General features: G+C 39.8%; 2 protein-coding genes across 12 annotated transcripts; both read right to left on the bottom strand.

Annotated features, from left to right (window-relative positions):
• Window positions 1-320: 320 nt before the first annotated feature.
• On the bottom strand, window positions 321-9,549 carry LOC131233989 (heterogeneous nuclear ribonucleoprotein Q). Of its 6 annotated transcripts, none has more exons than XM_058230922.1 (12): window positions 8,988-9,549; window positions 7,037-7,569; window positions 6,859-6,948; window positions 6,520-6,759; window positions 5,848-6,069; window positions 5,436-5,742; window positions 5,016-5,332; window positions 4,794-4,903; window positions 4,586-4,686; window positions 4,424-4,497; window positions 4,236-4,332; window positions 321-634 (listed from the first exon to the last, which is right to left on the bottom strand). In XM_058230922.1, exons 1-11 carry the CDS (start codon window positions 9,268-9,270, stop codon window positions 4,237-4,239), a joined length of 2,373 nt encoding a protein of 790 aa, XP_058086905.1. In that variant the 5' UTR covers window positions 9,271-9,549; the 3' UTR covers window positions 321-634; window position 4,236. The 6 variants fall into 6 exon arrangements, with proteins under 6 accessions (XP_058086905.1, XP_058086904.1, XP_058086903.1 ...); XM_058230921.1 differs by having other exon boundaries at window positions 321-553; XM_058230920.1 differs by lacking the exon at window positions 321-634 and adding an exon at window positions 3,577-4,022.
• A 4,998-nt stretch (window positions 9,550-14,547) lies between these two features.
• LOC131233992 (tubulin-folding cofactor A-like) lies at window positions 14,548-25,710 on the bottom strand. 6 transcript variants are annotated; one of them, XM_058230933.1, is made up of 4 exons: window positions 25,499-25,710; window positions 16,995-17,193; window positions 14,945-15,031; window positions 14,548-14,866 (listed from the first exon to the last, which is right to left on the bottom strand). In XM_058230933.1, the coding sequence occupies exons 2-4, from the start codon at window positions 17,145-17,147 to the stop codon at window positions 14,768-14,770; spliced, it is 339 nt and encodes a 112-aa protein (XP_058086916.1). In that variant the 5' UTR covers window positions 17,148-17,193; window positions 25,499-25,710; the 3' UTR covers window positions 14,548-14,767. The 6 variants fall into 6 exon arrangements, with proteins under 6 accessions (XP_058086916.1, XP_058086915.1, XP_058086913.1 ...); XM_058230932.1 differs by having other exon boundaries at window positions 16,995-17,153; window positions 25,499-25,704; XM_058230930.1 differs by lacking the exon at window positions 25,499-25,710 and adding an exon at window positions 25,255-25,394 and having other exon boundaries at window positions 16,995-17,153.
• Between the last annotated feature and the right edge of the window lie 819 nt (window positions 25,711-26,529).

Below are 26,529 nucleotides of genomic sequence, written 5' to 3'. Positions count from 1 at the left end.
TTGAGTTGGGTGCATTTATATAGCAAGCGATGGGACCACAAGGGAGGTGGATCACGACTACCATTCAATGTCATATACATGGGATGGTCAGGAGAAAAAAGCCACATTTAATTGGATAAAACGAGCAAAGCAAGCTGCCCACGACAATAGTCATTTGGGCCCAAGAAAACTGAAAACAAACACAAACACACCATCGAGTGTTTTTTTGCTCTACTTTGAGAAATAGGCGATGTCAACAATCACGGTACCCTGCCAGACTAGCAACAGATATAATGGAGCCAAACAAGGATGGAGAACCACATATGACCAGGACGAAACTGTGCAGTGTCCATCAGCATATCAGTTTTGCTTAATAATCCATGGCACAAACAAAAATACAAGTCCAGGACAAGGGTCAAGCCATATATTCAATAGATCACATGCCCAATATCGAATCCATAATCTTATAAATCAATGCAGCTGTTGGTAAAACAAAAGCTTGGTCTCTGTTCCTAAAGGTATGTAGTGGGCAAGAAAGCACATGAGCATTTGAAATTTCTACCGGTCCAAGCCACTGCAGATGACATTCAATATCAGTACACAATACATGTGTACATATCAGGACTTCCCATCAGGTGGCCTTGCCTTGCATGGACTGGCTCAAAAAAAAAAAAAAAATAGCCATCAACTGAAGCAGCATTCCGATCGAGTACACATGAACCATGCATACAGAGATCCACGTGCCTGATACAAGATTATCACCTTTCCAACATAAGGTGCACCATTTCTACTACTTGGCCAACGGTGTATGGTACTGAAAGATTAACCATTTTCCATCTAACTGGCCAGCACGACCATTTTCCTTCTACTTGGCCAAGATAATAATAAAACATGCAAGAAAGAGTATATGCATCAAAAAGACAGGTGTCCATGTCAATACTGTTATTAATCAAACAAATGCTTCATACCAATTGAATTTTTTTCCCCTATTAACCATCCAAAATGTAACACAAATGTCAATTCAGGCCAGATTCTGATTTAATTTACAGCAAGCTTGGAATTGGTACAAGAGGTTCTAAGCACACGAGGAGAAAAAAATAAAAATAAAAATAATAAAAATGAGACATTTACACATGCAAAGGCATCCCCTAAAAACATGGTACCTGCCACAAAAATCTGGCTTGTCCTCAACAGTCAAGTGTTAGCAGTCCCTTTATTGAATATTTATAAATAACAAGGTCAATTCTGTATGTATATTGTATATATGAAAGTTATTTGACGACCTTCATAATGGCTTATCAAATGAACAGTAATGGACGCTAGGAAAAAAAAAAAAACCATAGCTTTGAGATGTTCAATTACAAAGTCGCATGGGAAATAACACTTCAATGCTCACAAACAATGTTGCAGAACATCTTTCATGGCAAGGTGAGCCAAGCAAATCGTGGGACCCACCATAAAGATCAACCAGGGGCACACCAGCATCGCTGATTCTGATGGAAACAGTGCCACAATCAATCGATGACAGGCTGCCCAACTAATAAGTGGACTTCCAATTTTTGTTATTATCTTCATGACATGGCCCACCGTTTTCACTGCTCAGGATGCTCTGCCAACATTTGAATTAGCAGAAAACAAAAACAAAACAAAAAAATGCTGTTTGTTGAAGTTCCCATGTGACGATTACGGGGACAAGTCTCCTGAGGCTATGCTTCAACATCATGTGTCCTAAACACATACCTATAAAATTGGAAGATCAATGTAGTCGACCAAATGGCTTAACAATACTACCCATGCCTATAACTTCTTAGGATTACTTACAGACAACACTACACTAAAAAAACTCAATCAGAAAAGCATGGTTTACACAAGCTTCAACTTCAAAACAATGCCTACATCAAACCATCACTTTCTCCTTTGCATTGTAAGATGAACCATATCCATAGAATACACAAACTCTCCATCCTATCACACTGCTTTTTAGTAAAGCTGAGACTGATCTCATCGTAATGTTCCAAAAGAAAAAGTTGCAAATGTGTGTCCATCTGCATTACCAGCAGTTCAGACAATGGTGACAGATGCAGAATGCCATGCTCCTTTTCTCTCTTTTTTTATTCAGCACGCCAACCTTCATAATCCTCACATCCAAAACACCGTCAAGTAATGGTATTATTCCCATCAAGGATGTCTTGGTAGCATTATATCCATGTTAAGGTGGTCCAATGATATCTGAAAACAAGGCCCATGTATTCTCAAGGACACTGTGCACTGAGCTAACCATCAAAAAGATCTAGAATCCAAGAATAGACTACTGTCTTGAGCACATAGAAGCTCAGCAAGACTTCTTGAAAATTGCAAAATAGGCTAACGCTAGCAATATCATCATTTGTATGAAGCAATCGTATCAAGTCAAATCAAATAGCCTGTCTATCATCTAGAGGTTTGGACAATAAGGCTAGCAATGGAGATGAATCTCCCAGCTTCACAGAGCTGAGAATGCATGGAATATCAGGGTATGAAGCAGATGGCACAATGTCAGTCATATCTTTAAAATAATAACTGCACCTATGACGCACTGCTTGGCAACGAACTCCCATGGAACAGAATGTAGATTTATACAGCGGTTTATATGGTTTTGATACTGGTTCCTAATCTCAAAATAATAATAATAATAATAAATAAATAAATCCAGGAAAAATAGCACTGTTCCCCAACACACCCAGAAAAGCCTTACTCGAGGTCACTGCTTCAACAAGAATCTATGGTAGTTTAATTTTTCAACCCTCTCTAGACCATATTCTTAACTCACCTCCATCCAAGTGAGTATACCTTATAAAATTATAGTCATCATAATTGACAGGAATAGATGGACTATTACAGGAAAGAAAGCACAGTAACTGATAGGGGTATGCAGATGGTGCCAAATGAGAGTTAGTTTTTCTTCAGACATCCTAATTGCTTCAACTGCCGAGCAACATAGGCAAAGCCCACTGCAAATTGCTGGTAGAAAATAATATTATCCAAATATAATTTTCTTCATACCTTCATGCATATGTCGTGGGAGAATTTTAACTTATCCGGCGCAGTTTAAAAACCAATGAGCTGCAGCATGATTTCCAAAAGTCCCACGACAGTATATAATTCCAGTATGCATTGGTTAATCACATCCACGCTCCACAAGCTATTAAAAGAACCATGTTCAATACATACAGACAGGTGAAGCCCATCATATGCATCTATCTCGATCAAAATGTTGATTTTTTAAGTGCAGTGAAAGGCTACTCAGCCCAGAATCCAACTTCCATCAAACATGCTTTGACCAACAAAATTCTTTTGGTCCATGAATTGTCAGCTATTCCCACCTTTATGTGCTAACATAAACTTGCCAATGCAAACATGTAGGCAAAAGGTTGTATCCGAAGAAAATGAATCATGTCACTCAATATACAAACATCGTTGGAAGTAAATATTAGATCAGTAATCCAAGTGATGCAACAACTCATCGAAATTTCTTCCAATTTCGATCAACACAAGGTGATCATCACAGGAATCTTTGATTCTACTCATGCCACTGAAAACATTTGTTGTCAGATTAGATGACTGTAATAATGCCCCTTCAGAAAGGCAGGTAATATAAAAGTTCAATCCAGGATGTTCAACCATACAAAGTATATCCAGAAGGCCTGAAATAGCATTATGGAGCACCACCATCTTTAGCACACTCGTAGAGATTTGAAATGCATTAAACCACTTCCAACCATCGGCAGAGTTCTTATAGGTACCGAAATAAATATGCATTGCATACATACCACACTATGGTTCTCTGTTTAATATCCAAACCAAGGATTCAGTTTTCCTAACAAAGCCTTGAAAGTGATCCATGTCTGGAAAACTACCCTCAATCAACAAGCCCACAGAGTCCTCGCCATGTAATTCTACTCCAACTCATCCCTACAAATACTTCAGACTAAACAGATGCTGACTATGCTCGGTAGGCATCATATCCAAGAGGCTTCAAACAATTGATAGGCTACACCAGCCACCTGTGATGTGGAATCTGTGTCATGAAGACAAATCCATGTGACCAAAAGCTCCAAACTTACCACTCAAGACTGCTAGAGAAAAGCGAAGTAATACCCTCTTGCAGAAGATTAATCCCCAACAAGAACCACATTCAAATAGAAAATCCGCATATAGTTACACAGGCAGCAAACCATATAAACAGAACAACAGAACATGAAAAGCAGTTCACGCACCTCAGTAGTAAGATCCAGAACCACCACTCCCCAAGTATCCACCACCACCGCTCAAGCTCCGACCAGAATATAGTGACGAATATGAGCTGCTGCCAACCTGCAAACAACCAAAAAAAAATATTTTAACATTGAATAAGAAGTGGATGGTAAGTACCACATCTGTTTTAGAGCAAAATAAAAAAGCATACATCAGGCCCACGAGACAGATAATCACTGCTGTAGCTTGTAGAGTACATTCCAACGTCGCTGCTGCTAACAGAACCTAAAAGCACCAAAAAGATGTACATCGTAGATTCAGTAACATAAAACAAATCGATAGAAACAATTCTACGGTCACCAACTTCGCATACCTCCATAACCCATGCCATGACGACTGCCATACAGAGAATGAGGTTCCTGTGAAGAAAGAGAGCTCCTACCACTACCATATCCCAGGTGAGATCTCCCAAGCCTAAAATGCAAAAAGTGTGGAGATATTATTAGTTAGCTATTGCAAACTAAAGCACATTTCACAAAACTCTGTGGTTGCGACAAGCCACACAGTCAAGCAAGCCTAACCTTTCAGCATAAGCATCCCCATATATGGAAGCACTGCCGCTCATCCCATAGTCCAAACGAGCCCTTGACTGACGAACGCTGGTATCAGCATACCGTGGAGGAACATCATCCTTAACAAGCATCACAATTTTCAATAATTTAGATCATAGTTTTAGGTTTTTTTTTTTTTTTTTTTTTTTTTTTGGGGGGGGGGGGGGAGAACTGTAAATGAGTAATACTGACCAACGCAGAATACGGACGCTTTGACCCCGATATGGAGTCATAATCACGACCTCGTCCCTCCCTATAACTTGCAGGAAGCCTTTCAAACCTCGGGTCATAGTCTTCATCCACATAGGACCGCCTTGAGGCAGTGCGAGGAGCACTACGAGGAGCAACATCAGAGTAGCTGGATCCACGGGGAGTATAATCATCTCTATAAGATGGTCGTCTCTCAGCAGCAACTCTGGAACCATAGTCTACAGCAGGCCTGCTTCTGGTAGGAAGCTCTTCATATCTTCCATATTCCCTCTTTGAGCTGCTCTTGGGGTAACGAGGAACTGATAGGAGAGAAGACATTGCCTCAGAATAGTACATAAAAGCAGCCAGAAATCTTAAACAGTTATGAGGTTGCCATAAAGAAAAAAGGACATGGAAATTTACTTGGAGGCCTCCTGTCATAAGACCTTGATGGGGGAGGGAAATGCCTAACTCTCTCAGGTGCTGCCATGACCACACGTCTATCCCTCAATCCAAACGGCCTCTTGAATCCACGACCAGCCATTGTTGCCCCACGGCCTTCAAATTCTCTGGAGCCCCGACCAGGGAACCTGCGAACAGCCACACCACGCCCCCAAGATCCCCTACCACCTTGCATAGCCCCTCGTCCAATCCTAAAATCACCCCCTCGAACACCACGCTTCAATCTACCTATCCGATGGGGTCGTGACAGCCTAGCCCTTACTTTTACCTAAAATGAATTAAATAACTCTAATGTAACGCAAAGAAAACATAAGGAATTTGATAACACATCTTTTCAACACTTATAACAAACAATCAACAAAGCTGGACAAACCTTGTGATCTCCTTCACCCAGCTCCGCATTATTAATGCCTTCAGCACAGGCCACTGCCATATCATGGGAGTCAAAAGTGACAAATCCAAAATCCTTTCTCTTAGCTGAAGGCATATTCCGTGCAAGCTCGATCTTTTCAATCACCCCAAATTTCTTGAGATGCTCCTTGACACGATCCTCATCCCATGATGCAGGCAGACCATCAACAAATACCGTCTTAACCTGAAATCAAGATGCGCTAACTCAAAATTCCTTGAACATAAACAATAGAAAAATATATACTGCATCAAGCATGGGGACAACACAACCTCCATAAACCTGAAATTAATGTTGATTCTTGCAAGAGGGAAGGCACATGACATAAAAGCTAAAACCTTTCCTATTTATTGTATTGTGCCCATAGCTTAGTCAGATGATAAGTTGCATTAGACCCATGAGGCTAAGGGTTCAACCCAGCTTAAATATGAAACAAAGCACCATCCCTACATATATTTTTAGCACCCAATATGCTATCCAACATTATGATGCATATAACAAGGTCATGCATATGTTTTAGGACCAAAACAGTCACGTCTCATATGCTGCAATCAAGCAGGCAATTACAATGATCCAATTATGTAAACTTGTTTAAAAAAAAAAAAAACAGTAAGGAAACCTGGGATTCAAGGATACCTGTGACATGATTTCATCATCTGGTTCAATGAACGAATCTGCAAATGCAACTTTCGCAGTCCTATCAACTCCAAACACAATATCCCTCTTCTGGAGGCGTTTGTAAGCATCCATTGCATCTGAACGGGATGGAAATTCCAAGAAAGCAAACCCACGATTCATTCCCTCATTGATAGTATCTTCAACTAAATTCAAATCCTCAACATTCTCGATTCCATAATGTTTCAACTTTTCTTTCAACTGAAATCATGTTCACATCACATAGTCAGGATAAGGGAATCCTATATATGACTGTTTAAAAGGAGAACCATGGACCATTTAAGTGTCCAGCCTACTTACAGCTTCCTTAGTCCATGTCTTGCATATGTTTCCCAAAAAAAGTGTGTCATTATCTTGACTTGGGGCAACACCACACTGTTTCCCATTCACCTGGAATCAAGATGTAAAATTCTTAAAAAGAACATGGAAAAACCTTAGCCACAATTTCAACTAAAGAATACACAAGGAAAAAAAATACCATTGGGCTCTTAAGCTCTGAAACAGCTCGTTTTGCTTGTTCTACAGTTGCAAAACGCAAGAACGCAAAGCCCTTGTTTTTCTTCGTCTGGGGATTCATCATCAGTCTAACCTCAGTAATTTCACCAACAACGCTAAAGACTTTATTCAAATCTGCTTCAGTTGCATCCTTGTCCAACCCACCAACAAATACTTCATACTCCTTGCGTTTACGCCTCTCCTTGGCAACTTCATGGTGCTCCTCTTCCTCAACAATATCTTCATGTTCCTCTTCATCATTCTCACCATCTTCTTCTCCTTCACCACCATCTTCAAATTCCTCTTCAGCCATATTGCCCTCGTCTTCTTCACCTGCATCACCCTGCTCACCCTCTACCTCAATGTCATCTCCATCATCTTGACCATCCTCATGCTCAACTTCCTCATATTCCACCCCAGGGTCTTCTTCCGGCTCATATTCTGGTTCATTATCCTCCAGATCTAACCGTTCGCCTTTATCATCCTCATCAAAAGCCCCTTTCACATCCTCTTCTTCTGTCATGAAAATATGTAAATACACATTTGCAGTTCAAGAGAATGGGAAAATAAATTTACCCATGTCCATGAGGCCAATTCCAAATAAATTTGTCATTCTAGTTCCTCTCCAACAGCACATAAATCCACTTATAACCTACACCTAGCCAACATGCTGTCTGATAAATCAATAACCCAGCATTATAGCTTCAAATCCAGACTAGCAAACAACGCCAACAGAGGTAGGTAGTTCAATGTTTACAAGAAGACAATTACAAAATGTAGCTACACATTCTGCAAAGGAATATAACCCTATTCAAACCAATCAAACATTTTCGTCCCCATATGTTATAACCAAATTCAGATGCTTCATGTACAACCAATGTGATTCCTACTTGGGCAGAATACATCAATTTACCATCAAGATTGTTGCATGAAGGCGAAAAAGGACATTTCATTTAAAATATCAAATCCTCATTGAATGGAAACAATAGAAAACAAAACTTCCACAAGATTCTAACTAAAAGAACAACACAATCAAAACTAAAACAAGAAAAAACACTTACCAAAGAAACAATATGAAAATCCTCAAGAAAAAATGAGTAGAACAGAGGAACTTCTTCCCATTTTCAATAACCCATCAAATAAAACAAACAAAGCCAGAGATTAAGTACCAAATCCCCATATGGGATAATGGTAGACACGAGTTTTTAAATGAAGCGAAAATAGAAAAATCCAAACAAACAAGCCTATAACCACAAAAAAAGCCAGAACCAAACTGATATATCTAGCAAACCAAACAACCACCCACCAAACAAAACACGTGTAAATCATTTTCTTTTATAAATATAAAAAACTTCAATGAATGCAAACTGAGAAAAAAATCTTGATATTCTAATTTTGACCAAAAGCAAGAAATTTTTTTGACTGCCAAGAAAACAAAACTAAGAAAATATAACCCTTGCAAGCATAAGGAAGGACCACATGCACACAGAAAACCACAAATACAACGCAGTAAAGTTTCTCACATTTTCAACAAACCCATCCTGCAAAACAACCCAACAACACAAAAAAAAAAAAAAAAAAAAAAAAACAAGAAGAAGAACTATTTTACATCAATCTACCATATGAACCCATCACAACCAAAGGGAAAAAAATATGCATCCATCAAAATCACCAATAAAACTAGCACGATTGCGATGAAAAGTATAATCATTTTCCTAAGTTCAACAACCAATCAATCAAAACAAACCAACAATTCAAACCCGAAACCAAAACGGGTCATCAATCTTTCAGAAAAAATACAACAGGAATTAAAAAAAAAAAACAAGAATAAATAAAATTTATAAACAAGCAAGCATGAAGAAGATAAACACAAAAAGATCCAAACTTTTCTGATCTAGGCAGGAAAAAAAAAATTCAGATGTAGAAAAAGATACCTTTCGCCGCCAGTAAGCCGTTTGCCTCAGCTTTCACCTCCGGTTCGGGTACTGATGGCTTCTCCACAGGTGGCTCTTCTTCAACAACCTCTTCCACCTTAGCCTCTTCAACCTTTATCTCTTCTTTCACTTCCTCGACGAAAACCGAAACCTCTTCGGTCTTCGTCGGCTCCTCTGGAACTTGGGGCGCAGATTTCTTCTTTGGCGTAGATTTCGCCGTCCTAGCGGGGTTTTTCTTCGGCCCCGCCGCACCGGCTGCCTTCTTCACCGTTCGAGGAGGCATCTCTGCGAGGTTTTCCAAAGATCTATGCCTCGCAGACCAGAAAGCAATTAAAAAGAAAAATAAAACCTAGATCTTGATAGGGAGATGAAAGAAACCCTAGAAATCGAGGGGAAAACCCAGAAACCAAAAACAGCCCTAGAAATCTAGATGGGGACAAAAATTAGAAATAGAAAACCCTAGAAATCAAGATATGGGAAAAACCTAGAAATCGGGGGAAGAAGGAAGATGGAAGAACGATTTGATGCCAGAGATAATGATATACGAGGAAAATAAAAACAAGAACCCTAGTTTCTTCCACCATATATAGAATGGAGATATGCTAGAATACATCGCAACGTATTGATATATGATACGTCGGGACCTTTAACGTTTACATCTCGGTCATATTTAAATGATCTAAACCCTTCATATGATGGGACATAGCTTGAATGGGGAAGATAAATAAAAAATTCTTATATTTGAATATTTATACCCTCTGATCCTTAGACCATTCATCTTATTTAGATGGTCTTCTAAATATTTATGGCGGTCGGATTTTTTCTTAAAACATCCAACAAATATCCACACAACTGTCCAAGCAAATAAGTGTCAATTTTACTTTTATGATACATATGAGCTGGGACACGTTACTTTAGCAATTAAATTTTGAAATTCTTCTATACGAAGTTAACATTACGCAGTGCCTGCGTATCATCCATTGGACTCCCCCAGAAGTAGAGTAATCAGAGGTTGGGGAGCTAAGCTCACACGCGTGTACAACGCAATTCATGTACACGGTAGCGGATTTCCTCTGAAAAGCCTTCCGTGAGAAGTTCCTTACACTGGGAACGTAGGTGAGGAAACCGTGATGTTTGTAAGAAATCTTCTCCGTCTATCTGTTTTGCAAGCTTTTTTTGAACCATATTCAATACTTAAGTGAGCCTAAAACGTGGGGATTAAACATTCACGGCTACAATATTCGTTCGGCCACCTAAGTTCTGAAACTTGTTAATATTTGTGTTTTCAGTTCATCTAACAGAAATGATGTTATTAGCAGAATGGGCGCCATATGAACACAACTTTCAGCCTAAAGAGGTTTCAATGGTAGGAATTATAGGAATGTATTTCTCACAAACATCACGCTGCAACTTCCTGCGAAAGAAGCGGGCATTGCGTGCTACCCCGCCTGTCTGTAGCCCTGAACGGGCAGTTATTTGCGCAGGCCATGCTGGTATCCTTTTCTCGTATCATTTTAAGGTACGAAGAAAAAAAAGTAGATTCCGCGCTCAAGTGGACCACCATACAGGTTATTCTTGCATTTAATGCAACTAGCATTTAATGATATGTGCATTTTAATGCAACTAAGCTTATTATTTGGTGCGGTCTACTTGAGCTTTGGATCTGCCTCAATTTTATATTCATGCCTAAAAATGATCCAAGAAAAGAGATGGACAACATAGATGAATAGATATATCACGATGGACCCACCCATAGAACTGCCTGCTCAGGGCTAGAGACGAGCAAGGGTAGTACGCGATCCAAGGACGCAAATTAGACAAGTTGAGTAGCGAGTCCACTGTGAAGTGACGTCACCAATTCCTTTGGGGCTCACTATGATGTATGTGTTATATTCACACCGTCAATCCATTTTGAGATATCATTTTAAGGCATGAGCCAAAGAAAGAGGGAGATAAAATCTTTAGTAGACCCTGTCTCAGAAAAAAGTGAGGAGAGTAATTCCCAAAACTGAAACTATCCTAAGCCCCACCATAGTGTTTATTTGAAATCCAATCCGTTCACAAGTTCAAAAAAAGACGTCAAGGAATGGAAAAAAACAAATATCAACTTGATCTAAAACTTTTATAACCACTAGAAGTTTTTAATGATAGGTCACTATCCTACTGTATTCTATGCTGGGTTCACTGGAGCTTTGGATTTAACTCATTCTTTGGGTGTTACCCTAAAATGGTCTCTCGAAATGCATGGAAGGCATGGATACAGAACATATATTATAGTGGGCTAAGGAGCTTGGTGACGTCACTTAGCAGGGAGTTTCGCTGCTCAACCTGCCAGTGGCCAATCCGCGCCCGCAATCCACGTCCTTGCGAAAGCCTTTCGCAGAAAATCCACGTTGCATGTACACGCCCCCACATATACCAGCACGGTACTTGTCAGGAACCTGATCCACCCTATCTATCCTTGCTTTTAGTTCATTTTAGAATAAGAAATTAGAAAATACTAATGATACTTTTTAGGCTCCACCTTAATGTTAATACGCCATCCAAATTCTTTATAAAGTTCTTCGGTGAAGTGAAAATGTCAAAAACTTATTTTGATATAAAACTTTTGTGAGCCGTTGAACGTTTCAACGACAGTTATTAAACATCCAGTGTTTCCTCTCATATGGACCAATGTAGTTTTTGATCTACTTCGATTTTCGTCCAATGTTTTAAAATGAGCTCTCAGAATAGACAGATAAAATAGATTTATCGAAAACATCATAGTAGGCCCTACCTATCAACCCAGAAACTTAACGAAATCCACGTTCTGAAAATGTGCATCTGCCTGTTTATTTTTTAAATTTTCAAAGCAGATGATGACACCCACCGGATGGACGGATTTGATCCAAGGTTCGTATGCTATACTGGCACGTGAGATGGCGTGTACAGGAACTGCTTTCTATGCACGTGCGGGCGTAGGCGCTTAGCTTAGCAAAGCTCCAAAAGATTCGATTATCTCGACCTGGAAGCCTTTGATTTTGGTAATTCCCGCAACGCCGAAAAAGTCCTGACGAATAAATCTAATCCCACTCGCGTGTGCAAAACACCTCATGTACACGTTGCACATGTGCCCAGCATTAGATGTTTTTCCAAAAATAAATCCGGCCCACTCAGCAGATGGGCCCCGACATTGGAAGCAGGTGCACTGGTCAAAAAACTTCAGCCAAGTTCTTCACGGCTGTCTATCTGTTTTGCAAACTGCAACAGCCCTGACCAGTGGATCAACCTGATTCTTGGGCTCCAGCTTGAATATAGCAGTGCCCTTCTGATGGATTAACTGGATCTCGGAGATACGTGCCATGCTGGCACATGTGTGGCGTGTAGATGATCAGCATTTTACACGCGTGTGGGCTTAGCAAACCTCCTATTGCAATACTTCGGAACGTATTCCGGTAAACATTGTAGAGACACCTTCACGCGCGGCTCACGTGCCAACCTTGACCTCACAGGCGAACCAGATGTCCAACGTCGGGATGGCATGTCGCGTATGATGCGTGGAAAGGTACGAGTAGGGCGAGCACTGACGCGGATTTCCTCCGGAAGCCTTCGGGGGCCCACCGACATGTTTGTGAGAAATCAACTCTGTCCATCCATTTTTCGAGATCATTTTAGGACGTCCAAGCAACAATGAGGTGTATCCAACACTCAAGTGGGCCACACGAGAGGAAATAGTGGGAATTCAGTAAGCACCGTTGAAGCATTCTTATGGCCATAAAAGTTTTGTATCAGGCTATCTTTTTGGTGTTTTCACTCCATCCCACTAAGAATGACATTATAAACGGTTTGGATAACATATAAGCATCAAGGTGGAGTCCAGGAAGGTTTCAACGGTAGCAATTTCTTTCTCCAATTTTCCCTATCATGTGACCCAGTTGAGCTTTTTGTCCACCTCATATTTGGTCGAACATCCTAAAACTAGCTCATAAAACAGATGGACGGAATGGATTTCTTACATACATCTCGGTGCGCCCCACACAACATCCTTGCGCGAAAGGCTTTTAGCAGGAAATCCACGTCCGGCGAGCACAAGGAAATTTAAATCGTAAAGGACAACGGGACTTGGCTAATGGGATGCCGTTCATCAATTGGGACTCGCGCGTAGATCGATCTATGTCCGTCAATCTTCCTCTCCTGCTGTCCATTTCTTGGTACCCAACTCATGGCAGGCCACAGCGTATACCTTTGATCACGTGGTTCACGAACCATGTTAACCCCACCCACCTTACTCGATACCCACATAAGGTTCGGTGAGAAGTACGAGTGCAGCTTGCGTGCGTTAGGTCAGATTGAGAGTGAACCCAAGCCTGACCCAACATCAAGAGGATCCAACCCACTACTTGACCTAAATAAAAGTGATTATTTCCAACCTGACCTAACCCAATCCAAACTTACTCAACCCCAACCCCACACCCAAGGACCTTGATAACCAAACTCAGGTTGGATCAATCAGATGCAGGTGCAAATATTTTCCTTTTTTTAAAAAAGAAAACTGAAATTTATTAAACCACTGGCAAAGCGAGAAAAGAATACAAAGCCCAAAAAACAAGCAGCTAAAGGGGAAGAGGCAGCTGAAGCTGCCGATACAAAGGAGATTGATTAAAAAGCCCAAGAGAAAGGGAAAGGATTCTCAATACAAAGATGTGGGCAAGATACCCCAGAGGATGCTAAATTGACAGCTGCCTGATTAGAATCTTTGGTTGAGATAGAAAACGAAATGTTTGGCACCCCAACCAAAGATCTTAATCACTTTTACAATAAAATCTACACTCCAAGGATGGTTCTTGGCCCCACTGACCTAACAGTTAGCATCTCTGTCTGCTTCCCTGATAGCACAATAAACAAGCTCCAGAACAAGCTTCAGCTTTTTGCTGGGCTGAACGGTAAACTTTATATAATCGCGGCTGACACCCCAAGGAATTGCAGATGACATAGTTTTGATTGACAAAACGAGGGACTTGGTAAATAAATGCAAAGCTAGAGCTAAGGAAGGATGCTTTAGAATTTCAAAAAAGATCAAGAACTGCATTGGTGTGAAGGTGCAAGTGGGTTCAAGTTGGATGGCAATTTTAGCGGGAAAAGCAACAGATGCAATCATGAGATTCAGCTTGGAGAAATATCAAAGACATGGGAGCTGATCGGTAATTTAATAGTGTTACTAATAATCGCAGTGGGATGGTACTCATGCAAGACCCCCCCCAAAAAAAAAAAAGGATTAATTTCAGCATTTAGTTGTTGACTTGTTCCATGAACATCAATGTCCTCTTGCGAGTTCAATCAACAAAACAAATAAAGAATGTGCATCCTCTCATCCACACTGTGTAGTGGACCATTTTGAGGATATACTAGATTACCCCATCCACAAAAAGCATCCCAAATGGGAGTGGAATTATAATAGGTTTCAGTTCTTATCAAATATCATCCCATTCTCATTCCCATGGGCACCAGATGCACACCACATTTTTATCAAGGATCCAAACTAAGCCCTTAGATTGTAACATCAACAAAAGAAAGATGTGAGGAGAGTAAACCCCTGCAAAGATGGCAAGCACCGTCATCAATTATCGTATAAGGTAGCTGTATACTTAAAAACAAATAGAAGCCAAATCCAAAACTGCATGGCTACAAATCCATCTGCAGAGTGAAGTGGTGCATGCTAGCCTCTGAAAAAAGACTAGAACAAGATACAAAACCCAAAGCAACGGCGATCAAGCCACCAACCACAACAGTTGACTGAACTGCTAACCTTCAGTGCTTTGAAACAATGCTTCAACCTCTGCAATAATGCTTTGAGCTTCCTCAATCTCAGGACCTTGCTGATTCGACTCCTTCAACTCTTCCTGAAATAGAAGGATATGTTAAGGGCCCATTTCATTAAATCACATTGCATCTAGTTTAGCTCAGTAGGTTATACACACCAATATTCCTTTCAGGTCAGCAAGGGAAGCCTCCAAGCGCTTGTGGCAGTCGGGAACCATCATTCTCGACTCGGCCAACACATTCTCCTGTTGGAACGAAACAAAAGCTACTGAAATTAAGTAAAATGCTATCACTCAAGTCTTACGAGTTCTAAAGAGTGACCGTCTACACGTTTGATGTTCTATAAGTTCCCAGATTGTGCACCATAAAAACCAGCCTGCCTAATTAAGTTACAAGCCAATAGCTATAACACTAGATAAAACTGCTTAGATATATTTATATCTATGTGACAAGGACAAATAATCATTTTACAAAATGTGTCATCATGGCAGGTTTTGACATCACCACATCTGTCACCTTGTGGTGCATGTGTCTAAGCTGAATTGTGCTCAACAAAACAATGAGAAGTTGTGATCAATTCAATATGAAGATGAGTATTCACAATACAATGGACTGAGAGAATTAATACAGGCCATCAATTGGAAAAATACCAGAGTTGTTAATTTCATTTTATTTCGGCTGAAATGTTTCCTTTCTTTAAAATGAAGGTGAAACCACCCTGTTTCATTTGGGCTGAAATTCCAACAAGTATCAGACTTATGCCAGAATGTTTCTAGGACAATTTTTTTCTCTGTAGTTTCTGATTTTCAGCCATTTGAGCTGGTATTTCTCAATGCCATTAGTAGCACTTCACCTTTAGGGAAAAAAGGAAAAAAAAAAAAAAAAAAAAAAGAAGGATCCTGAGTGGGACGGATAAAAATTAGAGAACACACCTTTTAGACAAAGAATACAAAAAATTTAGAATAAGGCCCCCAACCAACTTGACCCCAGCACTATGGATGGGAGCAACCAAACTCTTAACCCAGTCTAATACATCAATCTTTACCCCCCTGAATACATCCGCAACTGACTTGTGGCTACCCTAAAAGACCAGATTGTTCCACTCCCCCGACAAGCCCCACAAGATTGCCACTAGAACCAGCCTCCAGGCCACCTCATCTTTCCTCCCTTCTCCTCCCCCATGCCACATGAGGAAGAGCTCTTCGATGGACCTGGGCATCACTCACGAGACCTTGAAGACAGCAAGAAAGCTTCCCCATTAATATGTGGGCAAATGTGCAATGGACAAACAAGTGGTTCACTGACTCCGCGTCCCTCATACACATTGGACAACAGTTTGGGACCACCAAAGTTGAGGATCACTCTCCTTTGGTAGAGAGGGTTTCCTATTTTCTCAAAAATGATTGAGACCTTCCCGAAAGACAGTTAAGAAAATGGATGACATGTCCAATCACAAAAAACCAAAACCAAAACCAGCAATACAGAAAAGGAAAGTAGAGAGTTGTGGCCAAATCAAGAAGTGGCATGTTGCACTTAATGCAACATCCAAAGCCAAGAGTTTCAACTAGAGTTGCCATGAAAGTTGTGAATTGCCATAAATAAGAGTGGTATGCAGAGAAGCCAATGGATTAAGCAGAAAGGATTAAGGAATCCCATTCAGAAGTTCACAAAGCATGACAAGAGAAAGATGGGTAGAAACTTAGCAGCAAAACATCACAATGGTTTTAACCACCATGGAGCACGTCACTTTAACACCATAAAAGAATAAAGAAGAAGAAGAAAACTAGCATGTCAAACCTAAGTAGAACCGTCTCTATATGATGATGAGAACTGAACTTGTAATAGACAAAATTAGGCCACTCATAGTGATTCGAAGAACTCAAAACTACATTTTGATAACAAATCCAATAAAAAGAATGGATATAAGAATGCAACAATTTCTCTACAATGTAAGAGCTGCAAAACAGCAAGTCAAAAACAGGCATGGATAGGATGTGTATGGCTCACACTTTATCTAAAAATGACTTTGAAGTGAAGTTTGAATAGCTAGATTCTCACCAAGGATCTCAAAAACAAGCATCGATAGGATACCAAAGACTAACACTCCAGAAAATCACTAAAAACATGGTACCATTCCAAACCCATTGGTAAGGATGATAAAATTGCACATCCAATGACCAGGACATCTCTGAGGCTTTAGGTGCATACCTGTTGCTTAAGATCGTAAGGATCAGCTCCTTTCTCTTTCATGTCTGCAGTTTTTGCAGTTTCTTTCTCAACCTCTTTCTCATAAGAATGAAGTTCTTTAAGGATGCGTTTGCATGTACCAGTTTTGATTTTCAGGTTTCTAAGAGTTGCCATATTGAGCTGCACCAAAGAGAGGATGTCCTCTTCAGTTACTAGTAACCTATGAAAGCACAAAAAAGAACGATGCTTTTCCTTTGAAGAGACATACATTCACAAGGCCAATCCATGCAATTAATAGGCAACAGAGGGGGGAAAATCCAAAAAAAATAAAAAAATAAAAAATTGCTCCAATGCATTTCAGTTGCGAGCACCAGTAGTAACAGTTCATATAAATGCCTAACTTAAGTGTTAGGGAGCCACTATTCACACATGTCATCACTGATAGAAAAGAAAAACGATGTGTATTACAATAGTACAATATTATTGTATTAGCAGAAGCAGAAAAGAATGAGCGTATGCATCAATCAGGGAGGTGGGTGCAGATATCAATTCTCTACCTGTTACTATTATTAACTGGACTTTTCAAGTGATGTAGGGCTTGGTACCAACTGTCCATGACATAAATGATGTACCCAGTTCAGGTGTAACAAGATGAGTTTCATATACACCAAACCATAACAAGTAAATGGCTCATGGACAGCTGACAGATGTAGAGTACAACATTGACATGTGATGCAACTGTATCTCATCCCACACGTGCACGCTCCACACATATGCACAAGAAGAGGTCCAGAAGAGCCCACTTAAGCACACATGGCAGGAGTCCCTTGCTGTAATTTCTTCTTTCATTTAAGCTTCTTGGGGGATTCTTTTTCTCTTTTAGAAAATCCAGTTTTAGAATATTAGAAGTAGCAATATTCAATGACTTATAAGTATGCTCTTATTACCATACATATATAGAACTTTTCATGAGAATTTCTTCAATAAGAGTCATTGAGAGTTTTTCTTACAGTAGAAGAGAGCGGGGTTTGTGATCTCTAGCATAAAGGCTAGATGATTCTTGAGCCTTGCTCTCAATTTTTATTCTTCTTTTTATCTATCTGTGCATGTGGATGTTTGAGCCTAGCCTAGTAAGTTAGTTTCAATTTTATTTGATTCTAGTTGCATTACTTTTGGTATAAGAGCAAGTTCTGCTCTTGGGAAGGGCTTTATTTCTCCACTCTTTCTCTATTCTTCTTCCCCTTTTCATTTTTTTTTTTCTCTAAATCATTCTTTCCCCAGCCAAATCAGACCCAACTAAGCCTTCAAAATAGTCCAATTTGTCCCATATCTCATCCCATTCACAGCCCCAAATCTGAAGCGAAAAGAAAAACATCCCTCGACCTGCTGAAATTTAGTCCTGAAATCCGTAACCCATCTCTCTTCAAATCTGCCCTGTATCTGCTTGCAATTCAGCCTCATTGCAATCCAATTTCTGAAACAAAAACAGTCCAGAAAGTTGCACTATGATCAGTCGACAAAACTTTCCCATTAACTATTCCCAAAACAGTTCATCATGTCCCAATTTTCAGCCCCAAAATCTGTCCCTAATTTCAACAATAGCCAGCCCAGGTTTCCGTCCAAAATCTGCTAAAAAATCCAGCCATAAAATTCAGCCTTCTTACGCCCGGAACATTGACCCCAAAACCAGCCTTCATAAATCTCTGCTTTCCTTCTGTTATAACTCCTAAGACATCTGTAATACCCATTGTTTATTCCTACAAGAGGTTCCTATAGTCCTACGAGGCAAGGGGAAGTCAAGATGATATATCATCGATACTCAAACAAATTTTGGAAAGATTGGACCGGATGGATGGCCGGTTTGAGAACATGGAAGGTCTGACGACCATTCTAGAAGGCAACTATAAGAATGATGATATTGATGCCCGGGTCAGAAGAAAAGCTAAGGAGCATCTGGCATCAGAAGCATGGATAGAATCAGGTACTACCACTCATCAACAACCACCTATCACTCAGACTCCAAGGAGACGCGACACTAATTTCAGATATGAACATGAGGCTTGTCCAGGATATCAGCAGCCCCAATATCCTCAACAAGGATAACAGGCACTTGTAGCTCCTCATCATGACTATCCAGATCATGGCTACCCCATCAACTCACACAGAAGACCCAACCAAGCATGTGAAGGTGGAGATCGCGGAGTACAGTGGTAGTTTAGATCCTGACATTCTGCATGACTGGTTAGAGTCAACAGAAAATTATTTTGAGCGCTTCCAGCTCGCCGATGCAGCCAATTTTCAATTTACAACATTGAAATAAAAGAGACCAGCCCTAAAGTGGTGGAATTCAGTGGGAGAGAGAATTGCAACACAGTAGCTTTCAACCCAGCTCAAACTAGGAAGAGATACGGCAAGATAAAACAGAGGTTTCTACCATCCAGTTATTATTATTATTGTTTAACTTTTTTGGGAACATTGGAGAATTTTATCAAGAAGGCAGCAACCAAAGAATACACAAAAGAAAGAAAGAAAAAATTACAACTCTAACCAACTAACAAGACACTGGGCAATAACTTTAGACACAACCCTCCATTCCATCATATGCATTTTAGGCCCTACAAAGACCTCTAAAACATGCCCTTGCTGATTCCTGAAGCAATGATTATTCTTTTCTCTCAAAGGAACCAAATCCCCACAACTAAGCATAGTCACCAAACTTTTTTCCCAATCTTTCCTGAACCACCACCATGCCACATCAAAAAAAAAAAAAGGACCAGTGGATCTCCACCAAACCCATGCAAGTCCGAACAAATTGAAGAAACATTCCAACATCCTTCTTGCAAAAGGACAATGAAGAAATAGATGGTCCACCAATTCCTCATCCCAATAGCACATTAGACAAACATTTGGAAGGATTATCTTCCTCTTGCGAAGGTTGTTGACTGTTAACACCTTATTGCAACCTACAACCAAGCTAAAGCAACAATCACGGGAGGAGTACCATAATGCCAAACATAGGTAGACTGATTGACTCCAACACTGGATCCTCTTCCACTAAGCATTTTGAAAAAAAGAAAAAAATTTAACTGAAAATTTACCAGATTTCTCTAATAACCAAAGCAGTGAATCCGCTTTTGACAATACCAGGTCAACTTGGAAAGCAGCTTTAACAAATTAACCAACACTTCAAGCTCATCATCATCTCAATTCCTTCTCCACAGCGGAGCTTAGAAAACTTCCTCACCTTGTACATTGAAAGAGCTAGCAACCAAAAACATTAACCTCTACCAAAAGCCTTGCAAGCAGCCAGAAGACCTCACTCAATTTTTTGTTTCTCCACTAGGGGTGTCAATGGGCTGGGCTCAAGCCTACAAACATCAGAATTTTGAATAGGGCAGCCCAACAGCCCGACCGAAAACAGTTCAAAATACAGACCAAGACCAACCCCAGGCCCAGCCCATTGACAGCCCTATTCTCCACCCATACGTCCTCCCAAAACCTTATTTTTCTACCATCCGGTTATAAATTCAAGATGTTCAAGAAGCTTCTAGATCTGCTACAGCACAACCTAACTGTTGAGGGGTAGACCCAAAAATATTATGATCTTAAATTAAGGTGTGATTTCGCAGACTGATGTGTGGCAGGTAGCTTGCTATTGTAGAGGGCTCAGGAGGAGTATACAAAATGAGAAGATAGAGGTCCAGACGAAGGCTGTAGATGAAGCACATCATATTGCAAGCATAGGAGAAGCACAGTTGGGCGACAGCTGGGCATAGTTATTTACAGGCTTTGATATCCCGAAAGATGGCTCCATGCAGTCCTGGCCATCATGACAACAATAGGGTCCAAGACACGCAATCAGGGAGCAATGGCAGTAATTTGCGCCCACACACCCACAACAAAATTCTGAAAGAAGGGCACAGCAGTTGCCACTTGCCACAAACCGAGGCAAGGCCACTAACAATTGTTTCAAGTGTGGTGGCCAAGGACACTTTGCCTCAGTCTGTCCTATATGGAACTTAAATTTATATGAGGAATGGCAGGAGGGATGGTATGATGTGGAAAACGACGTGGCCGATGATTATGTTGATCAAAGAAAGGAACCAATTACAAAGGATGACAATTTGGTGCTTGATGGTCTAATAGAGAAGACTATATCATGCGCAGTTAGGCATATTATGATGGCACACAAAGAAGTAGGGCAAGAAAATTGGTTCCAACCCAACATTTTCCACAAACGTGTGAAGTGCGAAGGACTTTTGAAGGTTATCATAGATGGTGGTCGCAGCATAAAGGTATCCTTGCAAGGCGTGATCGATAAATTGAAGCCCGAAAAAGAAAATTAGCGTAAGCCTATAGAGTTGCTTGGTTTGATGACACTTTATTCTAGTTACGAGGCAATGTTTGGTAAACTTATCTCATAGGTTGTATAAAGCATGTGGTGTGACATTAGCCCTATGAAAGTCACACACATTCTAGTGAGTCGACCATGGTTGTATGACAGAAAAGTTTACCATTCCAGTCGCAAGAGTATGAATACCTTCACATATAAAGGTATTAGTTAAGCATATTACTCTTAAGCCAATGAAGGATGATGAGCCCCAAGGAGAAACCACAGATTTGACAATATTTGGAATATCTTGGTTTGTTGAGGAAAGCCATGATCAAGGAGCCATTGCGCTTTAATGGGTTGAGAATGTGAATCCGAAACAACTCATGATGCTACAACAACACGACCTAAAGTTCAGGACTCACTATCTGAATTTTAAGATTTGGTTATAGATGAGTTGACACTTGTGTTTTAAATAGTGCGTAGCGTATTGCATAGCGTTCAACACTCTATAGCGTGTAGCGTAGGCTACACGATACTTGTATTTTTTAAAATTAAAAACAAAAAAAATATGTATATGGTAATTAGTAAGAAAAAATATGATAAATAGAGTGGTGGTCGACATGATGGACCAAACAGGCTGAATTTCATGCCATACACACACCACAGTAAGCCCACACAACAAATTATTGTAGAACAAACTTATTCTACAATATTGCATGGTACTGGTGGGGGAGAATCAATACATCCTGTTGGACCACGCATTGGGCCACATTATAGAAAACAATGGCCAATTGTGAGCCACCTAAGAAATTCAAGCCTATCTAACCATCATGTGGGCCAATGCCATAAAAAATAATGCACAACCACTCAAACACCTCCATTAAAGCATGGTAGCCCACGTGATGGTTGGATGGGTTGCATGCCATGCCATATGTACACTACAGTCAGTTTTCAAAATCGTTATCATATCACAAATCGTAATAGGGATTAAATCGTATTGAATCAAAAATCATTTTGTAAATCGTAAGATTTTTTATGATTTTTTTTTCAAAAATAAGAAAATAGAAATAAATCAGAAAAACATGTGGGCCAATGCCATAAAAAATAATGCACAACCACCCAAGCACCTCCATTAAAGCATGGTAGCCCACGTGATGGTTGGATGGGTTGCATGCCATGCCATATGCACACTACAGTCAGTTTTCAAAATCGTTATCATATCACAAATCGTAATAGGGATTAAATCGTATTGAATCAAAAATCATTTTGTAAATCATAAGATTTTTATGATTTTTTTTTTTTCAAAAATAGGAAAATAGAAATAAATCAGGAAAAAAAAATTTAAAAAACTTAGCAATCATCCTTTGCCATCAATATGCACCAAGTAATACCATATCATGATAGTGTAAAAGATTCTTTTCTTTTTCTTTTTATCTTTTTTTTTTAGTCTTTCAAGAAATTTTCCTTACAAACCCATACAAGGATCCTTTAATAATTTATGTTCTTGTTACCTTTCTTGAATGATGAATCATATTGGAAAAGCATCATTTGATTTTGTAGACTGACGAAAAAAAGATATTTTGATTTCTAACCATCATTCCACAATACATATAAGTCAACATGATTGTAACCATCCATAAAAGCATTCCAGATAAGTCATACATCAATTTGATGTTTCAACCAGTTAAAAAGTAAGAAATCATAAATTAAATAAAATAAAAAGCTCTATGATTTAACATTGAAGAGAATATATATATATATATATATATATATATATATATATATATATATATCATTTGATCTCTTATAAAGAACAAAATAAAATACTTTATCTTTTCTAAACAATTCATTTTTTAAAGGTTTTTTTTAAATGATTTTTAAAGCCCCCACCAATTTAAAAACATAAAATGAAAGCCAAGTGAAGCTTAAAATAGAAGAAAATAAGTATAATTTGAATCGTGAATCGTTGGATTCAAATCATAAAATCATAAGATTCATATAAAAAGGGATTCAATGGTGGGATTCAAATCGTTTTGCTTACGATTCAACTCAAATTGTTAATCGTGAATTGTAGGATTTTGACAACACTGACCACAATAGGCCCCACGTAGAAAAATGTTGTAGAACAATCCTATCCTACATCATTACTTAGGAACCCGCCTTCTAAAATGGAAAAATAAAAAAATAAAATAAAATATCCATAAAGAAACAATTGAAAAAAAACAAAAAATTCCCTAAAGAAACCATAACCGAAATGAAAAGGAATCCGCAAAGAGATACTAAGGGGCAATAACGTGCCTCTATCAAGCTCGAGAAGAGATTCAATTAATCAAAAACTGAATTTTTGAGCTCCACAACCGTACAGACGTGAAAGGGGAGAAATTTGATTTTTCACCTTCGCTTGAGCTCCAATACTCTTGAAAACAAAAGGACCTTCTTGTAAGGCCAATTGATCGGCCAAAATCTCTTCTTCAATGGCTTTGTGGATCAAGGAATCGAAAAAACAACTTTTGGGACTGGAGGGGTGCTTGCCGTTAAGTATTAGGGTCCCTCTTTCAAAATCCATTAGTTTTAACTTTTAATGCATTGTGTTTAAATGTGAGTTTTGCACCATTGACAACATTCATAAATCCTCAATCGCACACATAGAGGCCCTTTTACGGATGGTTAAGATTGTCTGATGTGGGTACATGAACAAATATTCTCCATCTACAGTAGGATCAAATTATTTGGATGGTCTGGATATCTCTACATCATTGCCATGTGTGAAAAGGATTAATCCCCATCATTTTATATGAGCAGTTGAACTAACAACTAAATGTCTCTCTTTTTTCTTTTTTTTTTAGTAAAAGTGCATTTAAAAAATCTATATATATACCTACTTATTTCAGAATTTACAATCTGGTGCCTTTTTCAAAAGGGTTTTCTACATAAATTACATTAATTTAAGTAATTATCATTAATTATCTTTCATTACATTTCTTAGAGGCGGCTCGGGTGGGATGTGCAAGCAAAGGGGTCAGCGGCTCGGGTGGGATGTGCAAGCAAAGGGGTCAGCGGCTTGGGTGCGCCCCACTATAATATTGATGTGAAATCCACCCCCGACCACCAAGTGTAGGTATGAATTTTGGATTAAGTTGATATTTGTGTTTTCCCTTCATCCAGGTCAGTGTGACCTTATCAACAGGTTGGATGGCAAATAAACATTACAGTGGGCCCTAGGAAGTTTTTAATGGTGGGCGTTCAATCACCATTGTTTTCTATGGTGTGATCCAGCTGAGATTTGGATCTACTTCATTTTTGGGCCCATGCCCTAAAATAAGCTGATAAAATGGAAGGACGACATGGATATAAAACACATACATCACACATGGATCCACCGACCTTGGTGATTCCTCAGATCCACTGAATTGGCTCTACCATGTATTGAACGTGCCAAATCCACTATGTTGTATAATTGGAGGAGATCCAGTAAACTTGGAAGGACAAAAATTTTCATCTTCCCACTTTCCCTGATGATCCAAACCATTCATTCATCAGGGAGAACTAGAATAGGCCACAGACCAAATATCAGCGCAGTCAGACAATCACAACCATTAAAAAAATATGTAAAAAAAAAAAAATCAGTAGAGTTTGGACAATGATTGAGATAATTGATTGGAGAGTCCTCATCACTTGAACCTTCAACAATCTGATTATCAGATCAGGATGGAAAACGCATATTTAAAAAGAAATGCTGGGGTCATTTAACAGACGATGGATTGAAGAGGTGAATGATAGCGGTCCTAAGCAAAAATCGAGCCAGTCATCAGGTCGGGCCAGGTGAATATGACATGCACAACAATTCAGGCCAGTCCACTCATGAGGCGGGCTACACGTACGATGAAAATGGACAATCGGAAATAAAATTAACCAATGTTCCACATCCAGTGTACTCGTGAGCCCCACCTGATAAGCGAAGCCGCCTGATTTTTGGGCCAAGGCACATTCATGGTGAACCCCACTTGATGTCTGGTCCAGATCACATACTAGCATGCGGCGATTCACTGATTCGATATCTCGTCGTGTGGATCATGGAAAGACTGAATGGGAAAAATAAATCATATAAGCAGCTGCAAAGAGTTCAATGGATTATTTCTAAATGGAATAATTCAACAGAAAATGAAAAAGAAAAGAATGAATAAAATCAAACCCTAATCAGAGAGATCCAAGTTCTCGCGGCGGGATTGCGTAGAATCGGAGCAGTGAAATGGCGGGAAGTTTTGAATGGGAGAGGAAGATGATTTATAGGGGATGGGAGGGGAAGGCAAAATCAGCTAGTGGGCGTCGGTTTAGATTCTGCGTCGAGGACGTTCGTCACCACTTGAAATACGAAGGCGGATTGCCTACTGACGCTGCCAGTAGCGAGTGGCTACTGGTCGGTGTTCCGTGGGCCGAACCATGGTGTATATATTTTATCCACGCCGTCCATCCATTTTTCAAGATCATTTTATGGCATAATACAAAAAATGAATTATGTCCAAAGGTCAGGTACACCACACTATAGGAAACAGTGGTGATTGACGCCACCATTAAAAACTTATTGGGGCCACAAGAGTTTTGGATCAAGCTTATATTTGAATCTTTCCTTCATCCAGGTCCCTGTGACCTAATCAACAGGTTGGATGGTAAAAACACGTTACAGTGGGCCCTAGGAAGTTTTTAATGGTGGGCGTTCAATCACCACTGTTTTATGGTGTGGTCCACTTGAGATTTCTTTGTGCATCATTTTTTTGCCCCATACGCTCAAATGAGCTGGAAAAATGGATGGACGGCGTAGATAAGACACATGTGTGTTCAATCCATGCCTTCCATCCGTTTTATCATATCATTTTAGAGCGTGCGGCCAAAATTAAAGCATATCCAAAGATCAAGTGAACCGCACCCACAAAAAAGTGTGAATTCATCACCTAATGTTCAAAACCTCCGGTAACGGAGGGGTCACTACCGAATCCGAGTCCCTAGTTTATTCTACCTGCACGTGTTAATGAGCACGCGTAAGAGATTATGATAGTTTATCAGGTGGGCCAGCCGGTAAAAGTTGGCATCCGTTGATAATCAGTGCTTGCCAGGGCGTGGGCGGAGGTACCCAGCGCAGACTGGGTGCTTCCCCGCCTGTCTCGAGCTCGGGACGGTATCCGAGGGGGCCATTGTAATGTATGTATTTTATACACACGGTTCATC

Source organism: Magnolia sinica, chromosome 18 (assembly GCF_029962835.1).
Source record: "Magnolia sinica isolate HGM2019 chromosome 18, MsV1, whole genome shotgun sequence".
NCBI lineage: Eukaryota > Viridiplantae > Streptophyta > Magnoliopsida > Magnoliales > Magnoliaceae > Magnolia > Magnolia sinica.
Note: the sequence above shows the minus strand (reverse complement) of the source record. Positions and strands in the feature narration are given on the sequence as shown.

Coding starts and splice junctions, on each gene's coding strand:
- LOC131233992 (XM_058230930.1), bottom strand. CDS start 25,341: ATGCTAGTATGTGATCTGGACCAGACATCAAGTGGGGTTCACCATGAA. Junction 17,154..25,254: donor CAGGCGGCTTCGCTTATCAG/GTGGGGCTCACG, acceptor TCTTTGGTGCAG/CTCAATATGGCAACTCTTAG. Junction 14,867..14,944: donor CTGACCTGAAAGGAATATTG/GTGTGTATAACC, acceptor CTTCTATTTCAG/GAAGAGTTGAAGGAGTCGAA.
- LOC131233989 (XM_058230922.1), bottom strand. CDS start 9,270: ATGCCTCCTCGAACGGTGAAGAAGGCAGCCGGTGCGGCGGGGCCGAAG. Junction 6,760..6,858: donor AGACATGGACTAAGGAAGCT/GTAAGTAGGCTG, acceptor ACATGATTTCAG/TTGAAAGAAAAGTTGAAACA. Junction 5,333..5,435: donor TTATGACAGGAGGCCTCCAA/GTAAATTTCCAT, acceptor CTCTCCTATCAG/TTCCTCGTTACCCCAAGAGC.